The following is a 20,684-nucleotide window of genomic DNA, read 5'->3' on the forward strand; positions in this document are numbered from 1 at the left end:
CGCGTTGTCCAGTCGCGGCGGCGAGGGGCGGGATGTCCGTTATCAGGTTAGATTGACGGGTTGTGTACAAGCTGCCTCTCATCCGAAACCGCCCCCCCCCTTCCTTCCCTTCCCTTCACAAACAGCGTTCAACACAGCGCCAACGGCCTTGGCATTTTTTTTCCAAAACAATATTAACTTCCGGGTTTCAAGTAAGTCAGGTCTTTCTCCCCACTTTGTCCCAATAATTATGTTCTTACTCATCAGGGCGTTTGATTCGGAGTCATTTTTGGGTGCCTAATACCAATATTTATTTCTTTAAAGATCTGCCTATTTTCGTCAATTTGACAACAGCTAATTAATTTGCCATGCTAATTTAACCCTTTGGAATGCAAGAGGGAAACCGGAGGAGAATAAGTATTTATTCCTTCACAGAGCCTGTATATCATTTTAATAATGTGTTTTTTAATTGAAAATCTACATTAATTACTTTTTTAAAATATTTTTCATATAGTTTCCGTCCCTGCGGATGAGTCAAAAGCTTACTTTTTGAAAATATCCAAGATATATTTAATTAAAACCGTGAAAATTGCAATTAATCCAATTTCATGCAAAGCTTTCCTTTTTAGAAAAAAAAAACCCTAAAAAAAAACTTTAAAGATCGATTGTAATTTGTTGCACGTTACCTTCGGCTCTCCCAAAACATGTCGTTGCATTTGTTTTAAACTCTTCCTGGGCGAAATGCTATTGTGTTTTTAATAATGACTGCAGGCTGGTACCGAGGAATCCATTCAATGTAATCGCTTCTTCTCAGCCTTCGGCCTGGTAACTCCTGACAATAATTTACCTCAACACGTTAACCAAATTTAACTGACGAGGCTCCTCAAGCAAAACTACAGAGGCCAGACTGAACACTTGGCTGTACTATAATTGCCATAAACCTATCGTTTGGAAAGTGTTATTGCTTTGTGTAATTCTGACACGAGGATAACATCTGCTGTCGTCAGATTTCGGCTGGATGTAAATGATACAAATTGTAAGCAGACCGTAGATAAATCGTAAATCACGCAGTAGCATCTTATTGATGATGTGCATAAAGAGACTGGACTTGAAAGTAAGTGGAAGAGATACAGGGCCTGCTATTTTTAAATTTGGGACGTTTTATTACTGTGGATTAGGGTGAAACAAGACTTTAAAAATATGTTATTTAAAATGAATTGATTTTTGAATCAAATATATTAGTAGGTTTATTTTCATACAAATTTGTTAAATTATTGGATCCCCCTTTACAACCGGCGAGTGGGGGGGCGGATGGCACCGTGGACAAGAAAGATTAAGAAGATGAGCCAAGATGTAAAAGGTAGCCCCAGTATTTGACCTGCTCTCCTTCCCCCCCCCCCCCAAAAAAAAAATGTTGACTTTGCAGAGAATGTGGTGAGGGTGCGCAGATGTGCCCATTGTTCAGGGGGCAGCAATTAAGGACAGGGGCTGGGCAAGAGTTTGAGATGCGTGACCTCGATTCTTTTGATCATCCGTCAGGGAAGAGCAGCGGGGTCTGGCGGATAAATATCCCTCCGCTGACTTTCAGCTGTTGGCAAACTTGTAAGAAACTGGAGAAGTTGTCAGGAGGTACCTGTTCTGTTCAGAGGATTGACTCGCAACAATCGAACATTTTCAGTGTCTGGAAAAAAAAAATTCAGGGCGGCTCGTTGTGTGTCAGTCACAGTGTTAGTCACACTTCAAAAAGTCAAGTAGTGTAGAAGAGAAGACAGCTTGTGGCAGGCTAACTTTTTGTAATGAACACAAAAGCAGTATATTAGCTCGACCAGCCTGGTGCGTCCGCATATGTTTGTTCAGGTTTACTTTGTAAGTAAGGGTAAAGCATTAGATAGATTACCTGGCACTAATCTGCATATTTCAGGAAATACAGTTTTTCCGAATTATAATTGAGGTCTTGTGTGCTTTGTCAGTTTTGGCGTTTACTTTTACAGCTCAAGTAATATGATTGCTAAAATTTAAATACCAGTTTTCTACAAATTAGCGTTTGTCTCACTTTACCTGAGTCTGTGGCGGGCTTTCCCACTCACCCCACTTTCGCCTCGAGATTCTTTCTCTTCCCACCTTTCATCACAAACTGTTATTTTGGTTAGGACTTTTTCTTTCTCCGCAGCCCCCTCATCACTTTTTCTTCTCCCTTTCTCTATTCTGTATTTATTCTCTCCTCTCTTCATATCCTACTCCTTTCTCTATATTCTCCCTATCTTGCCATATTCTCACCTCTCTCTCTCTTCCTATATATTTTCCCCGTACACTCTTCACAGTTCTCCCCTTCCGATCTACACTCTGTACATTCTGGCCTTTTATTCACAGGCCCCGCTTCTTGCTCTCTCTAGTTGTTTCTTGTTTCTGTCATTCTTCATTAAGGTCCCGTTCTTTATATCCCTTCCTCGTTTCTCTACATTCTCGTCTTCTTCATATTTTTCTCTCCACATTCTCTTTCTTGCTTTCTTTACATTCTCCGCTCCCCCTTTTCCCCCCCTCTATCCATTCTCATCTTTTCACATTTTCTCTCTTGCTCTTTCGGCATATTGTCTCATTTGCTTTCTCCAAATGATCTACCTCACCCTTCTGTTCTCTCTGCAGGATCCTCTTTCGCTCTAGTATTTTACGAGAGGCAATCTGAAACAGCGCGACCATTTATAGGCCGAGAGAGAGAAAAATGCCCCTGTGCTGTTAAAATCGAGTAGTTTTCCAACGCGTTTAACATTAGCTCTCATCTCGCTGTATTTATTGTGGAAACCAAACTTTATATCGCTTGGTTTGTTAGCTTCCAAGTTAAATCCTACTTCGATATGAAGTGAAAAATTAGCATGCGGTCAATAAAATTCGATTTGTTTAAATAATCAATCTATACAATGAAGAGTTTCCTGCACGTTGGCATTAGGTTTACCGATTAAGTGCAAGCACTCCCGAATTGTTTCCAGTGCTTGTCTGAACTGTTTTAGTGGCCTCGAATACAATCCTTTTGCTTAATTGAAAGCTGCCAAACCGCGGCAAATCTTGAAAAGAGCAAACAATAAACACGGACATTTGAAATAAAGGCAGGGTTCACGGCGGCTCAGCCAACATCTGAAAGGGTGAAAGCTGGATGGGTTAATATTTCAGGTGGGTCGCTTCACCCATGTGACTCAGTGGCAAGACATAGCAGGAGTGTTGGCTGAATAAATATACACTGGCAAACTGAGCGTCGGTTCTAAATTGCAACACATAGTTAAAGGGAAATCAGGAATAGACCAGTCTCAAATTCTCATCCGTTTTTGCTGCATGCTTAAAATAAAACGAATAAATCATCTTGATAAAAATGGCTATTAGCCCAATTAATCTTCTCCACTTCAGTTGAGGCCTATATTTAATTGGAGGAGATCCCCTACTGGAAATCCAGCTCGTTTGCAGCACATTTAAAAGCTGACTAAACAGTTTCTCTTTAAATAAGAAGAAAAGCTTTAACTACAATTTATTAATGCGCATTTACAGATTTGTTTCATTTTGGACATGTTCACAACGATTGACAATTGTGTTAGCGCAGAATGTCCTACAGTTAAAAAAAAAAGATGAGTGCTTGTGGGTCGATCTGAAATGTTTTATTTGGTTCCCTCACAAACCATCTGGCATGTGAGTGCAATGGGTATTGATTGAGCTCAGTTTGCCGCAGACCCCATGCCAGCGTTACTTGCAAATAGTCAGCCCGTGTATGCATCTGTGCGCTAGCAGCACCACGAAGAGCTTAAAAAAATAAGACTGCTCAAACTATACGAACGGGGCCTGTGGTAAGTGCACCGTGTTCCTTTGCAATCCTACGTTAAATTGTAACATCGCCCGTCCTAACTGGCGATCTCCAGTAAAGTAAAACCTTGTGTTTTTATTAATTGACCAACGTTACAATTGAACCGCTCGGTGTTGATCATTTACTATAAGCGCACCAGAGAATCCAGCTCCCCAGTATATGCCAAGTGTATATTTCTGAAGTGAAAACATTTGAGCAGGAAGACGAGAGGAGGAGGGTGGGTGGATTGAGGGCGGGGTGGGGGGCTGGGGGAGGACTATGTAAAATGTGCAATAATGAATTTTAAAATGTCTTACTGGTGTATGCAATAAAATAAACCACTCTTTTCCAATCTGTCTAAATTTAATCCAACTACGCGTGTATTCTTAAATAAAAACATATACTCCTATTTGTACGTGTCTACAATCTTATTTGTGTTCTCAAACCTGTCTGCATTGTTCAGTTGTGAAGTTGATATCAAATGTGTGTTTAATTCAGCAAACATTGAAAGCGCGGGCCAACTTTTCGCACTGTCAGGAATCCCAGCTCTTCATTCTATCCTTCATTTTAATCAGTTAACGGGGAAACGACAACAGAGGGAGAAAAAAAGAATGTTTCGAACCAATTAAACTCTTGGAAATTCTCTTCTGTCAATTGCCAAGCGGAATTCTGCAGCGTGTCTAACCCTTTTCTGATTTAAAAAGGTGCTCCGTTATTTTTAACTGAATCAGTTATAGTTAAGCATGTTTCTATTTAAACTGTTGAGACGCAGCTCCAAGATTATTGAGGCAAATATAAAGTAAACATGGCCGTAACCTATTTTATTATTTGATACTAAGGTATTTACAAATGCCTTGGTAGATATACGCTGACCTAAGAAAACACAATTCCACCCTCGGAATGTGTAAGGTTTTAAACCTTTTTGGGATTTTTTTTTTCAAATGCACTTTAAAGCTGGTTAAATAAATGGAGATGATCCTGCCTGCTTCCCTGTTTATTTGTTGCAAAGGCTGATAACTGGGAGCTCAACGAGTGCAGGCCAGAACTTTTCATTGCCAGAACTGAAACCCAAGTAGCTTTCCTAACAATCCATTGTTAAGAAGCCAAGCAATGGAGACAACCTTTGGCGTGAGGTACCTTTGTTGAAAGGCAGCTACGCATGAAATCTTTTTTATTGTCCCATACAAAAGGAAGCAGAAGTTGCAGTTGATTTTAAAAGACGTTCTGAATGCAAACCTGTTTTACATCTGGGAGCTGCAGTGTTCAGAGAGCAACCTTCCATGTGTGCTATTAAAGTTTAATTTCGGCCAGAGTCTGTGCTTCTGGAGATTCATACAGTTGAGAATTCAAAAGATTATATTTGTACATTATTTTATACTAACCTTTATTTTTATATTGACCACAAGTAAAGGAAAGAGTCTATTTCGTCTGGTTCCTTTAATTTCTTTTTGAAATTATCTAAGCGTTGCAATTATTTATTTGTATGTTATTATCATTGCAATGAGTAATCATTTAAAAAAAATAGATAGTATGAAGACATTCCAGCCAAGGTCACGAAGCTTATATAAAGTTTTACAAAAGAGCGGCAAACACGATACAAACTATTTTTCAGCTAATAACACATTTCCAGGAAAGTTATTAACACAACATAACATTTTATGCAGTATACCTGAGATATAATGTTATAAGACGTGATTATCGAGGAAATGAAGCAAAAATGAAATTCAGAGTTAATGTGTTAAATTGACCCTCTTTAACAAATAGCCTGCGAAGTTATCATCCCTGTATTTTATGTTTCGCAATTTATTCTCACTTTAATACGTGGAAGTTGTGCGCAAGTCTTCTCAGGAAGTAGTCAAAACTCCCTCAACAGCTCTTGTACAATCTAAGCAATAGCTTTGGCATTAAAAATAAAGAATTTTCAAATTGTTTGAAATTTCATTTTTAATCCTGGACGCGTGTGGGAATTTACGCAAGCCATATGATAAAGAGCTCTGTTTACAAAATGTAGATTGACTAAAAATACTTTGCATAACTAAAATAATGTTAATTCTTTCAAGTACTTGAAAAAACCTGAGTTTTTTTGTTTGCATTAAGAGTGTGCAACACTGCTCAGGCACAATAAAACCTGATAAATATACATTATCATATTGTCAGCCTTGACTCAATGTATTGTCAGGAGTATTACAATATTATTAACAATGGCATTTTTAATAATATTCGTTCTCGCCAAGGAAGTCAATGCAGCCAAGCAAAGAATTAAACTACGACATTCTTTGTTAGATATGTTTGATTGTTATATTAACTAGATGGGGGAAAAAGAGCAAATGGGACTTAGGTACAAAGAACTGTCCAGTGGTCCCGTGTGGAAGGAGCAGGCGGACACCCTCCCAATGGTAACACAACAGATGTGGGTAAGAAAGCAATGATTCGGAGGACAAGTTAAACTTCGAGACTTTCTGAAGTGGTTACTCTTTGTTGGCCCTTACAGACATAAACCCCAATCTTCTTGGAACCGCTCACATGAAAAATGAATAAACACCACGCATTTTGAAGGCCCAATGGGAAGCTTGCGGTTGTCTCGCATTCTAAACTTGACGGATAACGAATTGCTATTACAAATAGTTACTGGTAGATGGGAGGAATGACCTAGAGGAGCTGAAACACACTGTCGTTTAAACTTTCAGCTCGCTCCTACATGGTACTGTCATTATCTAATCATTAACACTGGAGTTAAAGACATTAAAAGATTGTTTAAAAAATCATTTACAGAAGCTTCCCCAATGACAAGTAATTGCAAGCCTTTTGTGCAAATTTCCTATTTCTTTCAATTACGACATTTACCGCATTATCTTTAATAAAGACGCCCTTGGTTGGGAAAGGGCAAGAAGAGAAAATTAAGAATTGAACTTTGAAAACTGCAGGATTTTGACCTTGTTCATTCATTTTTTTATTTTAACAGTTGTGCCTTTTATGTAGAATGAAAACTCTTATTAATTTCGTTTCATTTTCTAACGCCTGAAGCAATGCCTGTTTTAATCATATGTTTTGATTTCATGTTATCGATTAGCGTGTAAGACAGATGCAATTTGCAAAATAAGGGGGAGTTGCAGTTCTTGCACTGCCGAGCACCGACCGGCGTCTCCCTTATTTCCATTCTTTTCATAGGACTTTTTAAAAACTTGGATTCATCCGGCTTAATGGCTTGGGGTAAATATTATTTAAATACATTTTTAATCAACTAATGAAAATTGACTGAAACCTCTGGAGAAAAAATAACTTAATTTACAACGAATACGCGACGAACTTCTGTGGAGAGCACTGGTTGAATTATTAGTGTTTTGCAATTTGTTTTAAACGCTCCCTTTAAATAAATACAGAATAAGACATTTAACTTCGACTAACCCCAATTGGACCAATTTCCTTTTCCAGATACCAATGGGAAGGTTTTGAAAGTTAGCTCAGTTCCACTGCCACCCTGTACTTTGCGGTACTGTGCTTAATTATTCTCATTTATATCTATGCATTTTGGCATAATTTAAAGCTTTCTCCGACTGGGTGCAGTAACTAGTGTTCTTTGCTCTTTCCCATTTTTGCCTGATCTATGTTGAGGTTCGGTTTAATCGCTAACTGTTGTGCAACACCACTGATGGAATAAGTAATGTTCATATGTGAAATGCTGAGAAACAGACCGGCCTGCATCAAATTTCACTTGGGAGCATTTACTATCGTCTGGCAATGTTCAGGTTGCTTATTTTACAGGAGCCGTGGTACACTGTCAAATACGAGGATTTCCTGTTGGGGGAATTATCTATATATGATTAATATTTCAAATCACAACACAGAACATAATCCAGTTCTGTGCAGAGCTCTATGTCCAAGAGATTCGTTTTGAAAATAGTACACTCAAGTAACCACAATAACCTATTTCGGGATGAAAGATTTATAGATTTAAGTTATTAAAAGGGCCTTCACATTGCCATGATTTTTATATTAACATATCAGTGCTGCTGATATATTTCAATATATAGTTATTTAAACCTGCACAATTTAATTAATTGAAGGGATGATGAATTTTTCAACCTGAATTTGGACAACGAAATTACGCTCTCTATATTTAGTGGAACATATTGATGAACGGATCATTAAAAAGCAACTGAAAGTATATAAAACGAATCTTAGAGCACTGAATAGTTGTATTACAATAATTTGAAATGCCAAACTATGCCGTAATAATTTGAGACATTCCAATTCAAATCTGATGTTATCGATTATTTTAGTCCTAAATTATTTCCTAAAGATAACATGAAAAACAAGAGGCTTTTGTATGATTTTACTTGTGCCTTGCGAATACGTGAAAAAAACACACCCAAGTTTATCTGAAGATTTCGGTATCTTTTATCACTCTGCGCAGATAATCCTTTGATTTACACTCTTCAATCGGTAAATCCTCTGAACAAATAAGTTTGTTCGACGTGAACTATACTATTTTACATACCACAGGCCTGGTTGCCGTTTTTAGTTGATGAATAGTTTATATTATTTAGTGCATAATGTATACTATAACACCTTTTTTAAAAAAAAAATCGAGAAACAACACATGAAAGCGCAAGAAGTGAGCACAGTTCTACAAATGGCCCGTTCACCTGTTCGCCGACTGGGGTACAGACAAAGACATCCTGACCCTAGATTTGACTGACACCCCATCATTTATTAATAAGCGAAGGTGTTGCACAAGTATATAGAAGTATTCTCCATTAACAGATTTTCTGTAAATCAAGAGGCGAATATTAATTTGTGATATAAAGGCAATGCATCCACAGAAAACGTAATTCTTCTACAACTTGGAAGTTACAAGATTCAGGTATATTTTATACTTAGGAGCGATAAATAATGCTGTAATTTAGGGTGTTCGTAAGTGCTGAGGAACTTTTTCGCATGGATTAATGGGCGCTGAGGATTTAATAGCATTCAAACCGAATTAACACAACGTCCGGTACTTGCCGAGCAATGCTGAATAAGTTGCTCACTTGTTTCTCGGTGTTATACCTAAATGATATACACTTCCTCCAGTTTATTCGGTTAACGTAACTTCCCTCTTTCTCTTAAGTGCTGTAGTTCTCCCTCGTTCTTTCTAAATGGCTGTTGACAGGACATTAAAGATAAACTATTGACAAACAGTGCGATCCTTCCTGATCCTTGTTCCCATGCTGCAAACCCTTGCAGTGCTAGTTCGTACGTTCAGCGTTGTTAATGCATCGCAGTGAAAGTGAAACCAAATTCTGCGGAGTAACTCTACTCCTCCTCGTCCGGAGTATGTGGTTTGCAGGTACAGCCGCAGCTCTTCAGACAGAAAATGTCGGGAAGTATATGTCAAATGCAAACCCAGCCGTATCTGAAAATACATGTAAAGTATATAGTTTGTTGATACGGTTAGGATTAGCCTTACTGTCTTTAGTGTGGAAATACTGGGGTACTTGCCCGTCTTGCCTACACTTGTTATTAAAACATTTCAGGTATAACTAATCAGAATACACCTATCTACGTCATTATTAACAAGTTTCACGATAGGTATTTTCTAATACACCTGTTTATATGGTGTGATAATTTTAGTAGAAAGTACTCACGAGGCTTTCTACTAAGAATAATTTAAACAATGGCATAGAAGAGAGACTGGAGCCGTCAAATTTACAAATAACACTTGCAAATTTCTCCTTGAATTAAAACCTTTCAGACACTACCATGAAGCGTGTGTGAAATGTTCAGGTTTTGATAAATAGAAATGATCTAATTGTTTACGTTATTTCATACTCTTCATTTTGTATCTGGATGGATTATGCGACGGGACAAGTCTCATTCTTTCCATGATAAGAATTAATTTTGAACAGTTGGTAAAAAAATTTTTATTAAAGCAGAAAAGGGAAAGAACTATCTCGGCCTCTCGGTTTTGACAATTGTCACGTGTATATGCGTCTAATTGTGAAAGGTCGTGCGGTTATAAAGACCGACACGCTGATGGGAGGCGGAAACCCTGCTTAAAGCTATGGATTTTTAAAATATTGATCAAATAACCGTGGTTGACTCAGTAAAACAAGGATTGAGCTGAGGGAAAGCAACAGTCAGCATTCTCCTGTCCCCCTCTCTCAGGCAAGAATAGTAGGATATGGAAGTGCAGTGCGAAATAAAGCAAACATATTAAGGAGTCTTACTTTACAGGACAGCATTAAACAACTTCAGAGAGGAGATCAAATGCAAGCAGGTACCCTGGGTATGTGGGAAGCGGAATTGCGCGACCGACACAGTCACAAAACTGGATGATTCCTTGTATGCGTGCACACTTTATCTACACATATATACAGGGAGAGACAGCGTAATTCGTAGGATTATGGGCTAATGTTGGTTTACAGATAACTAACTGCATCTTAGTTTACCTGATAGTTACATGCAGCTACCATATTAAACCCCCAGATCTCCAATTCCCTGATTCACATGAAAGCATTATCTCGGAAGAAGTAAACACATCTTTAAATGCATTTATCTTCAATATATAACCCGACTTTTCCTCCTTCAAATCGACATTGAGATATTAAACCAATTATGCACCAAAATCAATCAGATTCAGTCTGCTCTAACTCATTGAGAACATTCCGGTGGGGAGTGATTTTTTAAAAAATCCTGAAGCGCGACATTTATCTCAGGTAAAGCTCATGGTGTTTGAACATTCAAGTGTACCTCGTTTTGCTCATGGCTTTTCTGCCCATATTTTCACGGTGCTGCATACGGCTAAAGCCAAGGAAACTACTGCCATATGCGTTAAGCAAAGTGGAATGGTTCATGGTACTGTAAATGCAAAATTTTTTCGATACAAATAACTTTCTGTCATGTTTTTGTGGAGCTCTCTGCGATGTTAATGGGCGTGCGAAGCATTCATTAAAATGTCTTTACATGGGAACCAACAACTGGTCTTGCCACTGAAACAAAATTCTCACAGAAGTTAATAAGTAATTTAATATAGATGAACAATAGCAGGCATGAGAAAAAATATTTACAGACAAGAATCAATAAAATTCTTCACTTTCGCAATACAACACAGAGTCGAGATCACCTTCTTGGAAGCCCTGCTTTAACATGGCGGCAGGGACATATAGCAACCTTGCAATTGCTAAACCAGCAAAAGAAAACGTACTCAATACTCATTTGTTTCTTCTGAAGCTGTGAAAGAAATAAAACGTCGGTTTTTTTTAAGTACCGGTACAAAAGTAGTACATTTACCGTTCATTGGATGATAAAAAAAAGTGCCACGTACATACAAAAGACTCGCATGTCCACTTTGACAACCATGTAAGATATTCTATATAAACAGGACTCGAGAGATATCAAACGTTTTCCATTTATGGATGTGTTTAAATGAACAATTACTTTGCAACCCTCTTTCATTCTCCTATGCTAGGCCGTTTCTTCCAGGTCTAACGTGGTTCCTCGTCCTACTGAACTCTATTAGAAGAGTTTTGTTGAGAACCTTTTGTGCTTGAACCGTTGTAATTGGTGATATCAATTATTGCGGGGTTTCCCTTTATTTTACGCACTACTGGGTATTTAAAATCAGCCAGCATACATGGAGTTCACTAGCTGATTCGTGTTAAAATCTAAGGAATTAACCTCAAACTTCAACAAAAAACAGGATCTAAAGTAAGGTGATTTTGGTGAATCCCGTGCTGAGCACATTGAAAATCCAGACTGTGTTTTATGTTGGCACCATTGAAACAAGCAAAGGTCAGATAACAAAAGCGCCTGAGCAAAATCACTGGGACATACTTTCACCCGCTTTAATATTTTTTTTCCCCACTGCATTAAAAAAAATTGAGCCGGTTCAACATTTCATTTTAATTATTCATTGGCGGGACGTGGAGGAACATTTCTTACCTCTCCCTAATTTGATTGGGTGCCACATCCAACATCCCAGGCTTTAAAAATTCTGAGGCCTACATTGTCTCCAATAAATTGACAGGGCATGATATCGCCAGGCCATTTTCTCTCACGACGCAGCTACTTGCGTCTGTGAGCTGATATCTATAAACAGGTTCTTGTGGTTCAATACATTCATTCGCCTATTTAAAGGAAACTCCCAAAGTTCACGTCTAAGCGCTTCCGGCTCCTTCCCAATATAAAATAAATAAATGTTTACTACCACAATACACATAATCTCATGAACACGTCAGTGGCATAGTGCTGGAATTACTTTGAGGTGTGCTCCAGGAAGCGTCGCCGATAGAGAGCTTACGTATTGGGTACAAAATGCATTTTGAAACATAAACCGAACAAGAATGAAAACAAGGAATGGCTTGGCACTTCAAAAGCATCCCATTAGGAGGCACAATGTGAAAGAGTCAGTTTAGTCAAGCCCTCATTGTGTAGTTTGAACAACAGCTTGAATTCTGCTGGAAGCTGATGGGACTCTTGCCATTTGGTAGTGAATTTTGTCCCCTTTTTGTCATAGTAGTGATATGGCAATTCTTTTCCTGTGTTGGGATCCCAAGCGAAAGGCCAAAATCCGTACAGATGAATCTCTTCGCAAATGGCAGAAGCCAATGTGTACATCAGGATGCCTGTACTTAGCCGCTTTGGCGACAGTTGTTTGGTTTTCCAATACCTGTTCAACGGTAAAGCAACAAAACATTTCATAAAATAATTTTTCAATAAATAAAAAAAAATAATCTGCCGTGGATTTATTTTTCATGAAGAACATTTCTCGCTTTCTGAACCGTTTCTGTTTTTGTTCAATTTATCTTCTACTTTTTCCCTGTATGCCTCTCTATTGCTTTCTCTTCGTCTATCTCGGTGTCTACTATTTTTTTTTTACCGCTTTGCCTCCGTGTGAGTTTCTCCTAGTCTGCCTCCTATCTTCTACATTCTTACATTCTCAGTGTGCCTTCTGTAAGGGGTTCTCTACACGAATCATTTCTCTCTTTCTTAATATCTGGTACTCACAAAATTCCTTATCGCCTGGAGATAGATTGGAATTTTGAACCTTTGATAATATTCTCTCTTTCGCGCTTTCTCTCTGGGCGTATGCCATCTTGGTTTCATGTGACACATGTGATGACAGCAAGTAATTAGGAAAGCTAATAGGATGTTATAATTTATTGCGAGGGGAATTGAATACAGAAGTAGGGAGGTTATGCTTCAGTTATATAGAGCACCAGTGAGACCACATCTGGTGTATTATGTACAGTACTTGTCTCCTTATTTAAGGAGAGATGTAAATACATTGAAAGTAGTTCAGAGAAGGTTTACCAGACTAATCCCTGGAATGGGTGGGATGTCTTAGGTTGGGCAGGCTAGGCTTGTATCTACTGGAGTTTAGAAGAGTAAGAGGTGACTTGATTGAAACATACAAGATGCTGAGGGATCTTGACAGGATGGATGTGGAGAGGAGGTTTCCTCTTGTGGGAGAATCTAGAACTGGGGGGGGGGGGGGGGGGTCATTGTTTAAAAATAAGAGGTCGCCCATTTAAAACAGAGTCTTTGGAACTCTCTTCCTGGAAAAAGGCGGTGGAAACAGAGTCAGGTTACCATCAGATCGGCCGTGATCTTATTGAACGGCTGAGCAGGCTTGAGGGGCCGAATGACCTACTGCTCCTTGTTCGCATATAACAGGTTTGATGTGGCCATGGTTTGGGGAGGAGTTGAAAACCAGAGTGTGAACCTGGACTCAGGACTAGGGTTACAGACTGAGGGGAGGGGGGAGGGGACGCCCTAGGTAAATGTATATTATTGCATAAACAAGCAACATATTATTCTGAATACAACATTTCACATGATTTTACACATGATTCCATCAGGTGAATGATTTGACTGACCCACCAGTGTTAGATAAATACTTAATAATTAAATGCCTCCAAGATTCAGAATTGAAAGTCTCTGTGAGAGAATGGGGAGGCACAGGTGCCCTCTGGACTGTGGGTGTCTTGTGACCGGGAAACAAAACAGAATTTCCCAGGTGACAGAGCTTGAGATGGAGGATGGTCGGTGAGTCCGGGGGAGGTAAAATGCCAGGACGTCATAAGATGCTCAGGGTATTTGGGCACAAGAACTGGGTGGGGAGAATGTTATAGGTAGTCCAAGATAGAGGCTAGAAAAAAGGTTAGAAAGGTGATGGGCAGGGCCCAGGAATCAGGCCTCGGAGCCGTTCTGTACAGGCTCTGACAACCAATGGCGTGGAGAGAGGATGGATCTGTGATCCAGGTGTATTGGAACATGTCAGCGATTGGCAGGTAAAATTGCCTTTTTATGTGCACGTTTGTGATTATTTTTAGCTTTTTTTTAATGGTGTCTACAATGATATAAATGTCAGTTTTCGGGATAAACAGCGGGGCGAACAAGGAGTTACCATGACAAAAATAAAAAATACCTGGAAAAACTTCAACAGAACATATGGACTCGAAACGTTAACTGTGTTCCTCTCCGCAGATGCTGCCAGACCTGCTGAGTTTTTCCAGGTATTTTTATTTTTGTTTTGGATTTCCAGCATCCGCAGTTTTTTGCTTTTATCTTAGAGTACCATGACAGTTTTACTTAAGGACTTTTGGACGATCTAGGATGGGAGGGGACTTTGGAAGTAAGGGTTTGAAGAATTGTTCGGAGCATGCGAAGGTAACCAATCAATTTGATTGAAGTACAGAAACTGAACCAATGAGGAACAAGACAGTCGGCAAACAAAGAGAAAACAACAGCAGGTTAAACTGAGAAACAGTCACACCACCATTTGTGTTATCATACAGATGCAATTGAAGACTATAACTGGGTTAACTAGCATGGACTATCATAGGAATACTTATAGAAATGACGTGGAAAAGCATCCTTGGGCCTCACATACTTACTTGTTGATATGTTGCATTATGTTCCCAGGCCAAGCCAACTGAACCTTCAGTTGCGCTCTATACTCTATAAAAAAATCTACCAACGTTCTTGTCACCGGAGCGGAGGTGTGGAAGAAAAAAGCAGGGATCCAAAGAATGGCTCCATCGAGCTTTTTAAGATTCAGGAAAAACTTATTTCGATCTTGGATTGTTAATAGATTGTTGTAGTACTTTTCGAGGATGCTTGGGTTGAAGGTCGTGAGGTTCGTCTTTTTGCCAACATCTTTTTCAAAAGATTCAGTTGGTGCGAAATTGCAGCGGAACACGAAATCGGATTTATCAATGTCAGCTCCACAATGGCTTCCGATGAGGATTCCACTGTTCCCGACCACAGCACATGTGTTGTAGTGCATCTTTAATATAGGGGGCACGTCGGGGAGTAATGATCGAAAACTATTGCTGACAGAAAAAACGTACTTGTGGTTAGAATAGTCATAGTGCAGCAATTGTCCAACTCGCACGTTTTTCTTAACCAAGGTGAAATTTTTATAAATGTCGACATAGCGACTGATGTCCTTCCTAAAACAAAAACAAAAGAGAGGTACAGAACGAGTTAGTTCAGTTCATTCTCGGCAATGGATTTGAATTCAGAACACACACTTCTAGGAGTGCAGTGAAATTTTTTCTCAGTAGGTTTAAACTATTGAGAAATAAAACAAATCAAAAAGGGCCATTGAGAAGGAATTATTAAAAAGTTTCCTTTTGAGAAGTTGTAACTTTGAAATATGCCTATTACTGATAGTACAATGAAACATCACATTCACACTTGTTGGTCTTGATTTCACTTATCTCTCATAGTGATACAACTTTAGTTCTACGTAACTTTTATCTATTTTTACATGGGAGGTGGGCGTCACTGGCAACGTCAGCATTTGTTGCCCATCCCTAATTGCCTTTGAACTGAGCAGCTTGCCTCACCATTTCACAGGGCAATGAAGGGTCAACCGCACTGCTATGGATCAGGAGTCAGGTGTAGGCCAGGCCAGGTAAGGATGGCAGATTTCTTTCCCAAAAGGACATTCATGAATCAGATGGGTTTTTACAACAATCGATGATAGCTTCACAGTCATCATTACTGAGACTAGCTTTCCATTCCAGATTTATTAATTGAATTTAAATCCAACCAGCTGCTATGGGTGGTAGGATTTGAACCCTTGCCCTCATGGGTTCATGAAGCCTGGGTCTCAGGATTACTAGTCCAATGACATTACCACTATGCTACCATCTCCCCCATAACCAATACTGTACCAGAACTCTGATTTCATTTGAAGGCTTCCCCATTGCAGAGGTAAAAGCCACAAAAACCTCTGCAATCTCTGGAAGTATGAAATAAAGAGGAAAAGAATGATAATCACTTCCAGTCTAGCACCTTGGACCTTTACACTTTGCAGGGAGACTTGCCTTTGCTTTAAAAAAGAAGTTGTGTTGAAAGTCCACTTTACGGATTTGGCACGAACATTGTCATTAAGGCCACTTCCAGCTGGCAAAAAAGAAGGATCCAGAAACTTCAAAGAAAACTGTGACCTGTAGGAAAAATCAGCACCAAGGTTTAATTGGAGTATTGCCCTGTCGGTTTAACTATATTACTCGTGAATTTACAAGGCTCGGATGATGAAAGATCTGAACTCACTCTCAACCTTTCACTGACTATAACAAATACGTGTTATTTCAATTTATTGCTGGCATTTGTTTGATCATTTGTATTAACTTGCCCAGAAATACATATGCACAGCACCTACAATCCCTGTGCAACTATCCAAGCACACATGTAAAGTTACTTATCAAAACTAAATTAAGGCCGAGATTTCTACAAATTGCTTTGCTCAGAGGCCTCAAATACTCAAAATCATTTACTGGTACACCAGTAAATCATTCTTAATATCTTAAAATATACCACTAGACTGGGTTTAATTACTATTTTAGCATTTTAGTTCTTTCTTTCAGTAACTTTCAACTCCGTCCCTTCCTCAGAGATATCCCTTGTCCATTCCCTGTTGTTAATGTTTCTGTGAAATAATGCCTTTTCCTAGAGGGTGGATGTACTCTAGAGATTCCATTATCTAATTTGCTCCTGTTTAATCCTGAGAACCCCTCTCTTTTCACAACTAAATACTTGTTCCATGAACGAGAAGAAAGTCAAGAATGGAACAGGCTGCTCAGCTGAGCCAAGCTTTTCTTTCTGTTATTACTTACCTTTGTTTCTATTTGCACTTTGAAAGTTCCTAACATCTTTGACTCTATCAGTTAACTAGATTATCCCAAACATTTCAACTTTTAAGGATATAAGCATGGTTTAAATGCACTAATTTTAATCCATGTCATCTCACCTGGAACATTCTGCATCATGTAATACATTTTCAAACTCAGTGAAGTTTCCCCCTTAGTATTTATTCTTTCTATACTATACAGCCTACACCTCTTTAATCTTTCAGTTGATATTTGTGATCAATCTTGTTATTTTCCTTTGCACCCACTCCATCTGAACAGGCGGAACAAAATTCTACTCACCAGTCGCATATATGGTCTATATACAGTATATATATCTATAGCTTCGGCAAACTTGAATTTCACAGGCCTGTTGAGTATTCTGAAGTGTTAATAAGATGTCATTTAAATTGCTTTTCTGTATTGTTGAATCATTGACACTTACCCTCCTCCTTTAGAACCCTTGTATAGTCTGACACTCATCCTCTGATTAGTATTTTCTGTTTCATACTTCTTCCCCAGCTTTTTACCCAGTTTTACTACAGTACTACTCTGGATTCTCATGATTTTCCAGTTTTATTTGCAATATTTCATGTGGCACCTTATTGTGGATTAGTGGCTCTCTGAAAGTCTAAATAAATAGTATCTTCCAGAGTTCCACTACCTACTTGATTTGCAACTTAGTCAGGATGGATCCAGGAGATTTATCAATTAGGATCTCCCCTTTCTAAATCTAGGCTGTTTCTTATTCACCTGCTGCTATATAGCCATTTCTCCACCCAATGCCTTCCTTCATTTGGCCCTTTTCGAATATTTGGATGGTGGGCCTGCAGTGGTCAGGTCAGATTTGATCCTTTCTATCAATATGCATAGTATATTTGCTAGCTTCTAATTCAGAATTGAAAGATTGCAATCATTCTTTGACATTTATTTTTTCCAGTCTGCTCTCTTTGTGGTAACTATGCAGGTATAGAACTTCTTGAGGGTGTCAATATGTTGATCCATGAATCTATTTTTCAGGCCTACAGTACAACAGTGACTACATTACAAAAGTACAGTACTTCATTGGCTGTCAACACTTTGGGATGTCCTGAGATGGTAAAAGATGTTATATAAACACAAGTCTTTTTTACGAAGTACTTTTGAATTGCATGGTGCTCCAACTGGATCCATTAATTTAGTTAGCTCAATAAAAATGGATTCAATAATATCTACTGCACTTCTATTTTTGACAATGTCCAATAGAACTCATCATCTGATTTGTTAATTGAGTTGTTAATTTTAAATTTGCTTGATTTTACACTGGATTGTTTTCCTGACTTTGTTAAAATATTTATCCCTGGTTGAATCTTCTCCTTTTTACTTAGAGTGCAGTAAGGCTCGTTGTTATAATTCTGACCCATTGTGCATACTGGTTTCCTTGCCCCTCTATTGGTTGCTATGCATTCAGCTATTTAGGCCCCCAAGCTCCGGAATCCTCCACTAAACATCTTCCCTTTGAAGGCTCTTCTTAAATTCTACCGATTTAACCAAACTTTGAGATACCCATTCTGGTGTCTCCTTTGTCAATTTTTCTCTTTCCATGTTAAATTTTGTCTGATTACTTTCCTGTGAATCACCTTGGGGCATTCTGCTACACTAAAGGTGCTATATAAATCCAAGTTGCTGTCTGTGCAAAGGAGCCTTCACTGTAAATCAGCATCATGGACAATATGAATTGGACAAACAATCATAGCATGTTTGAAAAGTTGCATCATAGCATCTCAATTCCACCAATTGTAAGAACGACCAACCCACCCCCACCCACCCCCGCCCCAAAACCTGGATTATTTACAGGATCATTTAAAACAGATTTCCCTTGATATTCATGTAAACTGAAGAATGCTGGCACAAGTTGCGCTATCAGTATGCTTTAAAAAAAATCTGATTGTGATAGTAGGTATTAAGAAAGGCATATAATAGAGTTTTGGAATTGTGCCTAGGCAATTAATTACACTCCTGGATGGCCGTTACAAAAATAAGGCACTAAATCAAATTCTTTGTTTTTTTTAGAAGGAACATGCTCATTTGGTTATGATGCTCCCCAATCAAGCTTTCCATTTCGTCTTAAAATTTGAATGTCAGGTTAGTTTTGCATAAATTCTTCCAAGTGTGCGGGTACTGCCTGCTAATGCCAGCAACATTGCAGCCTTTGCACAACACAAATGTTATTTGTTTTACAGATACATTGGGCATATTCGACATCACAATGAAGCCTAGACAATTACAATTTTGTATATGCACACACACACACATATAAGTATAAACAACAGCAACACTTCCGACTGAAGCATTTAGCCCCCTCTCAAATTAGGGATGACAGTGGGTGCTGTGGGAAATAATCAATACCCCAGAGACCCCGGCAGTGAGCGATGCGACTTCAGCAGCACCGCTGGGCCCTGCAAAGCGACAGCCAGCTGCACATCAGTCTGCAAAGGACCACGATCCGTTTATGTTACAAACATCTGGTATAGCACCCCCCCCACCCCCAACCCCAACCCAACCTGTTATTTTCCATGAAACTATCCGGAGGCGGGGTATGGATCTAAAATATGCCGATTCAACAGTGGTGCCTGGAGAGGGGTTGGGGGAGGGGAGTTCGGGGGCTGGGGGTGGGGGAGAGACTGACTGAACATGTCAGGATCACAACACATAAAGATGCTGTACGCCTGCGATGATGCACGGGCCTGCGTGCTTCTTTCAAACAATACGATTATTACTTTCTGAAAAAAAAGAAATAACGCAGGTCCTTTTTTTGGTTTGAAGGCTGAACCAATGGTCAATCAATTGGGAAGCAAGGCGGGCACCGGGGCTGCCAACTGACAGAACGTCTAATTTTGCCCAGATTCTGTTGGCTTCTTTTAAAAGGATTTTAAAAATCATTATTATTATTATTCTTTACTTACCGAAATCCACTGTGTAACATGTACAGTCTGGGGCCGGCTGAGCCTAGATATCTCGGGGTGGCGAAGAGGTTGTCCTTTTTGAGTGAAACATAGCTGATCAATGATAGAATAAGCAATGCGACGCTTAACATCACCAAACCCAGCACACTCGCCATGCGAACCATCCTGCAAATCCTCATAGTGCAAACACCTCAACAGTAAAACGAAAGCAGGCCCATATCTGTTCGTTTATCTTAACAAGAGAGGGAGAAAAAGAAAGAAAAGTAAGTCGATTATATTGACAATCTATTGTTCTGCTTTATATGTGAAATAAAAATGGACGGAGTCAAAATTCTGCAATGCAGAAATGGTAGGTGGTTGCGTTGGTGATACGTCGCGTAGCTCAATGATACCCCCGCACTCCACATGCACACTGCACCAGCGCTGCCTCCATCCATTCCCCGGCTGCAGGCTAAATGTGACTGGAATAGTGCTCCTCTATTTACCCGACAAGCTTAAGGCTTTTATTAATGAACCCTTAGTAAATGCCTGGGTGCGTTTCAATAAAAAAAAAGAACATCGTGTTGTTCCTTGAATTAAACTGACTGCACTTAAAAAAAAAGAAAAAAATGATACCTGCCACACAGAAAGAGATAGATATTTTGCTAGGGGTAGGGGTTGGGGGAACTAATTAATAACAATAATGGATTTGGCAAGAAGACCTGTAAAAACATCTTCCAGAAGACAACGCTTATGGAATTGGGCAGACAGGTGGCAGATGCAATTTAATGCAAGTGGAAGGTCATTTAATTCATATAAGGAAAAACAATGAAT

At 39.1% G+C, this 20,684-nt stretch overlaps 1 protein-coding gene across 2 annotated transcripts; it reads right to left on the minus strand.

Annotated features, from left to right (window-relative positions):
* Nucleotides 1-5,190: 5,190 nt before the first annotated feature.
* On the minus strand, nt 5,191-20,457 carry st8sia3 (ST8 alpha-N-acetyl-neuraminide alpha-2,8-sialyltransferase 3). 2 transcript variants are annotated; one of them, XM_078552114.1, is made up of 5 exons: nt 19,872-20,457; nt 16,119-16,245; nt 14,683-15,236; nt 11,726-12,452; nt 5,191-9,197 (listed from the first exon to the last, which is right to left on the minus strand). In XM_078552114.1, the coding sequence occupies exons 1-4, from the start codon at nt 20,048-20,050 to the stop codon at nt 12,167-12,169; spliced, it is 1,146 nt and encodes a 381-aa protein (XP_078408240.1). In that variant the 5' UTR covers nt 20,051-20,457; the 3' UTR covers nt 5,191-9,197; nt 11,726-12,166. The 2 variants fall into 2 exon arrangements, with proteins under 2 accessions (XP_078408240.1, XP_078408232.1); XM_078552106.1 differs by lacking the exon at nt 5,191-9,197 and adding an exon at nt 10,793-11,014.
* Between the last annotated feature and the right edge of the window lie 227 nt (nt 20,458-20,684).

This window comes from Cetorhinus maximus, chromosome 1 (assembly GCF_964194155.1).
Source record: "Cetorhinus maximus chromosome 1, sCetMax3.hap1.1, whole genome shotgun sequence".
Taxonomy (NCBI): Eukaryota; Metazoa; Chordata; class Chondrichthyes; order Lamniformes; family Cetorhinidae; genus Cetorhinus; species Cetorhinus maximus.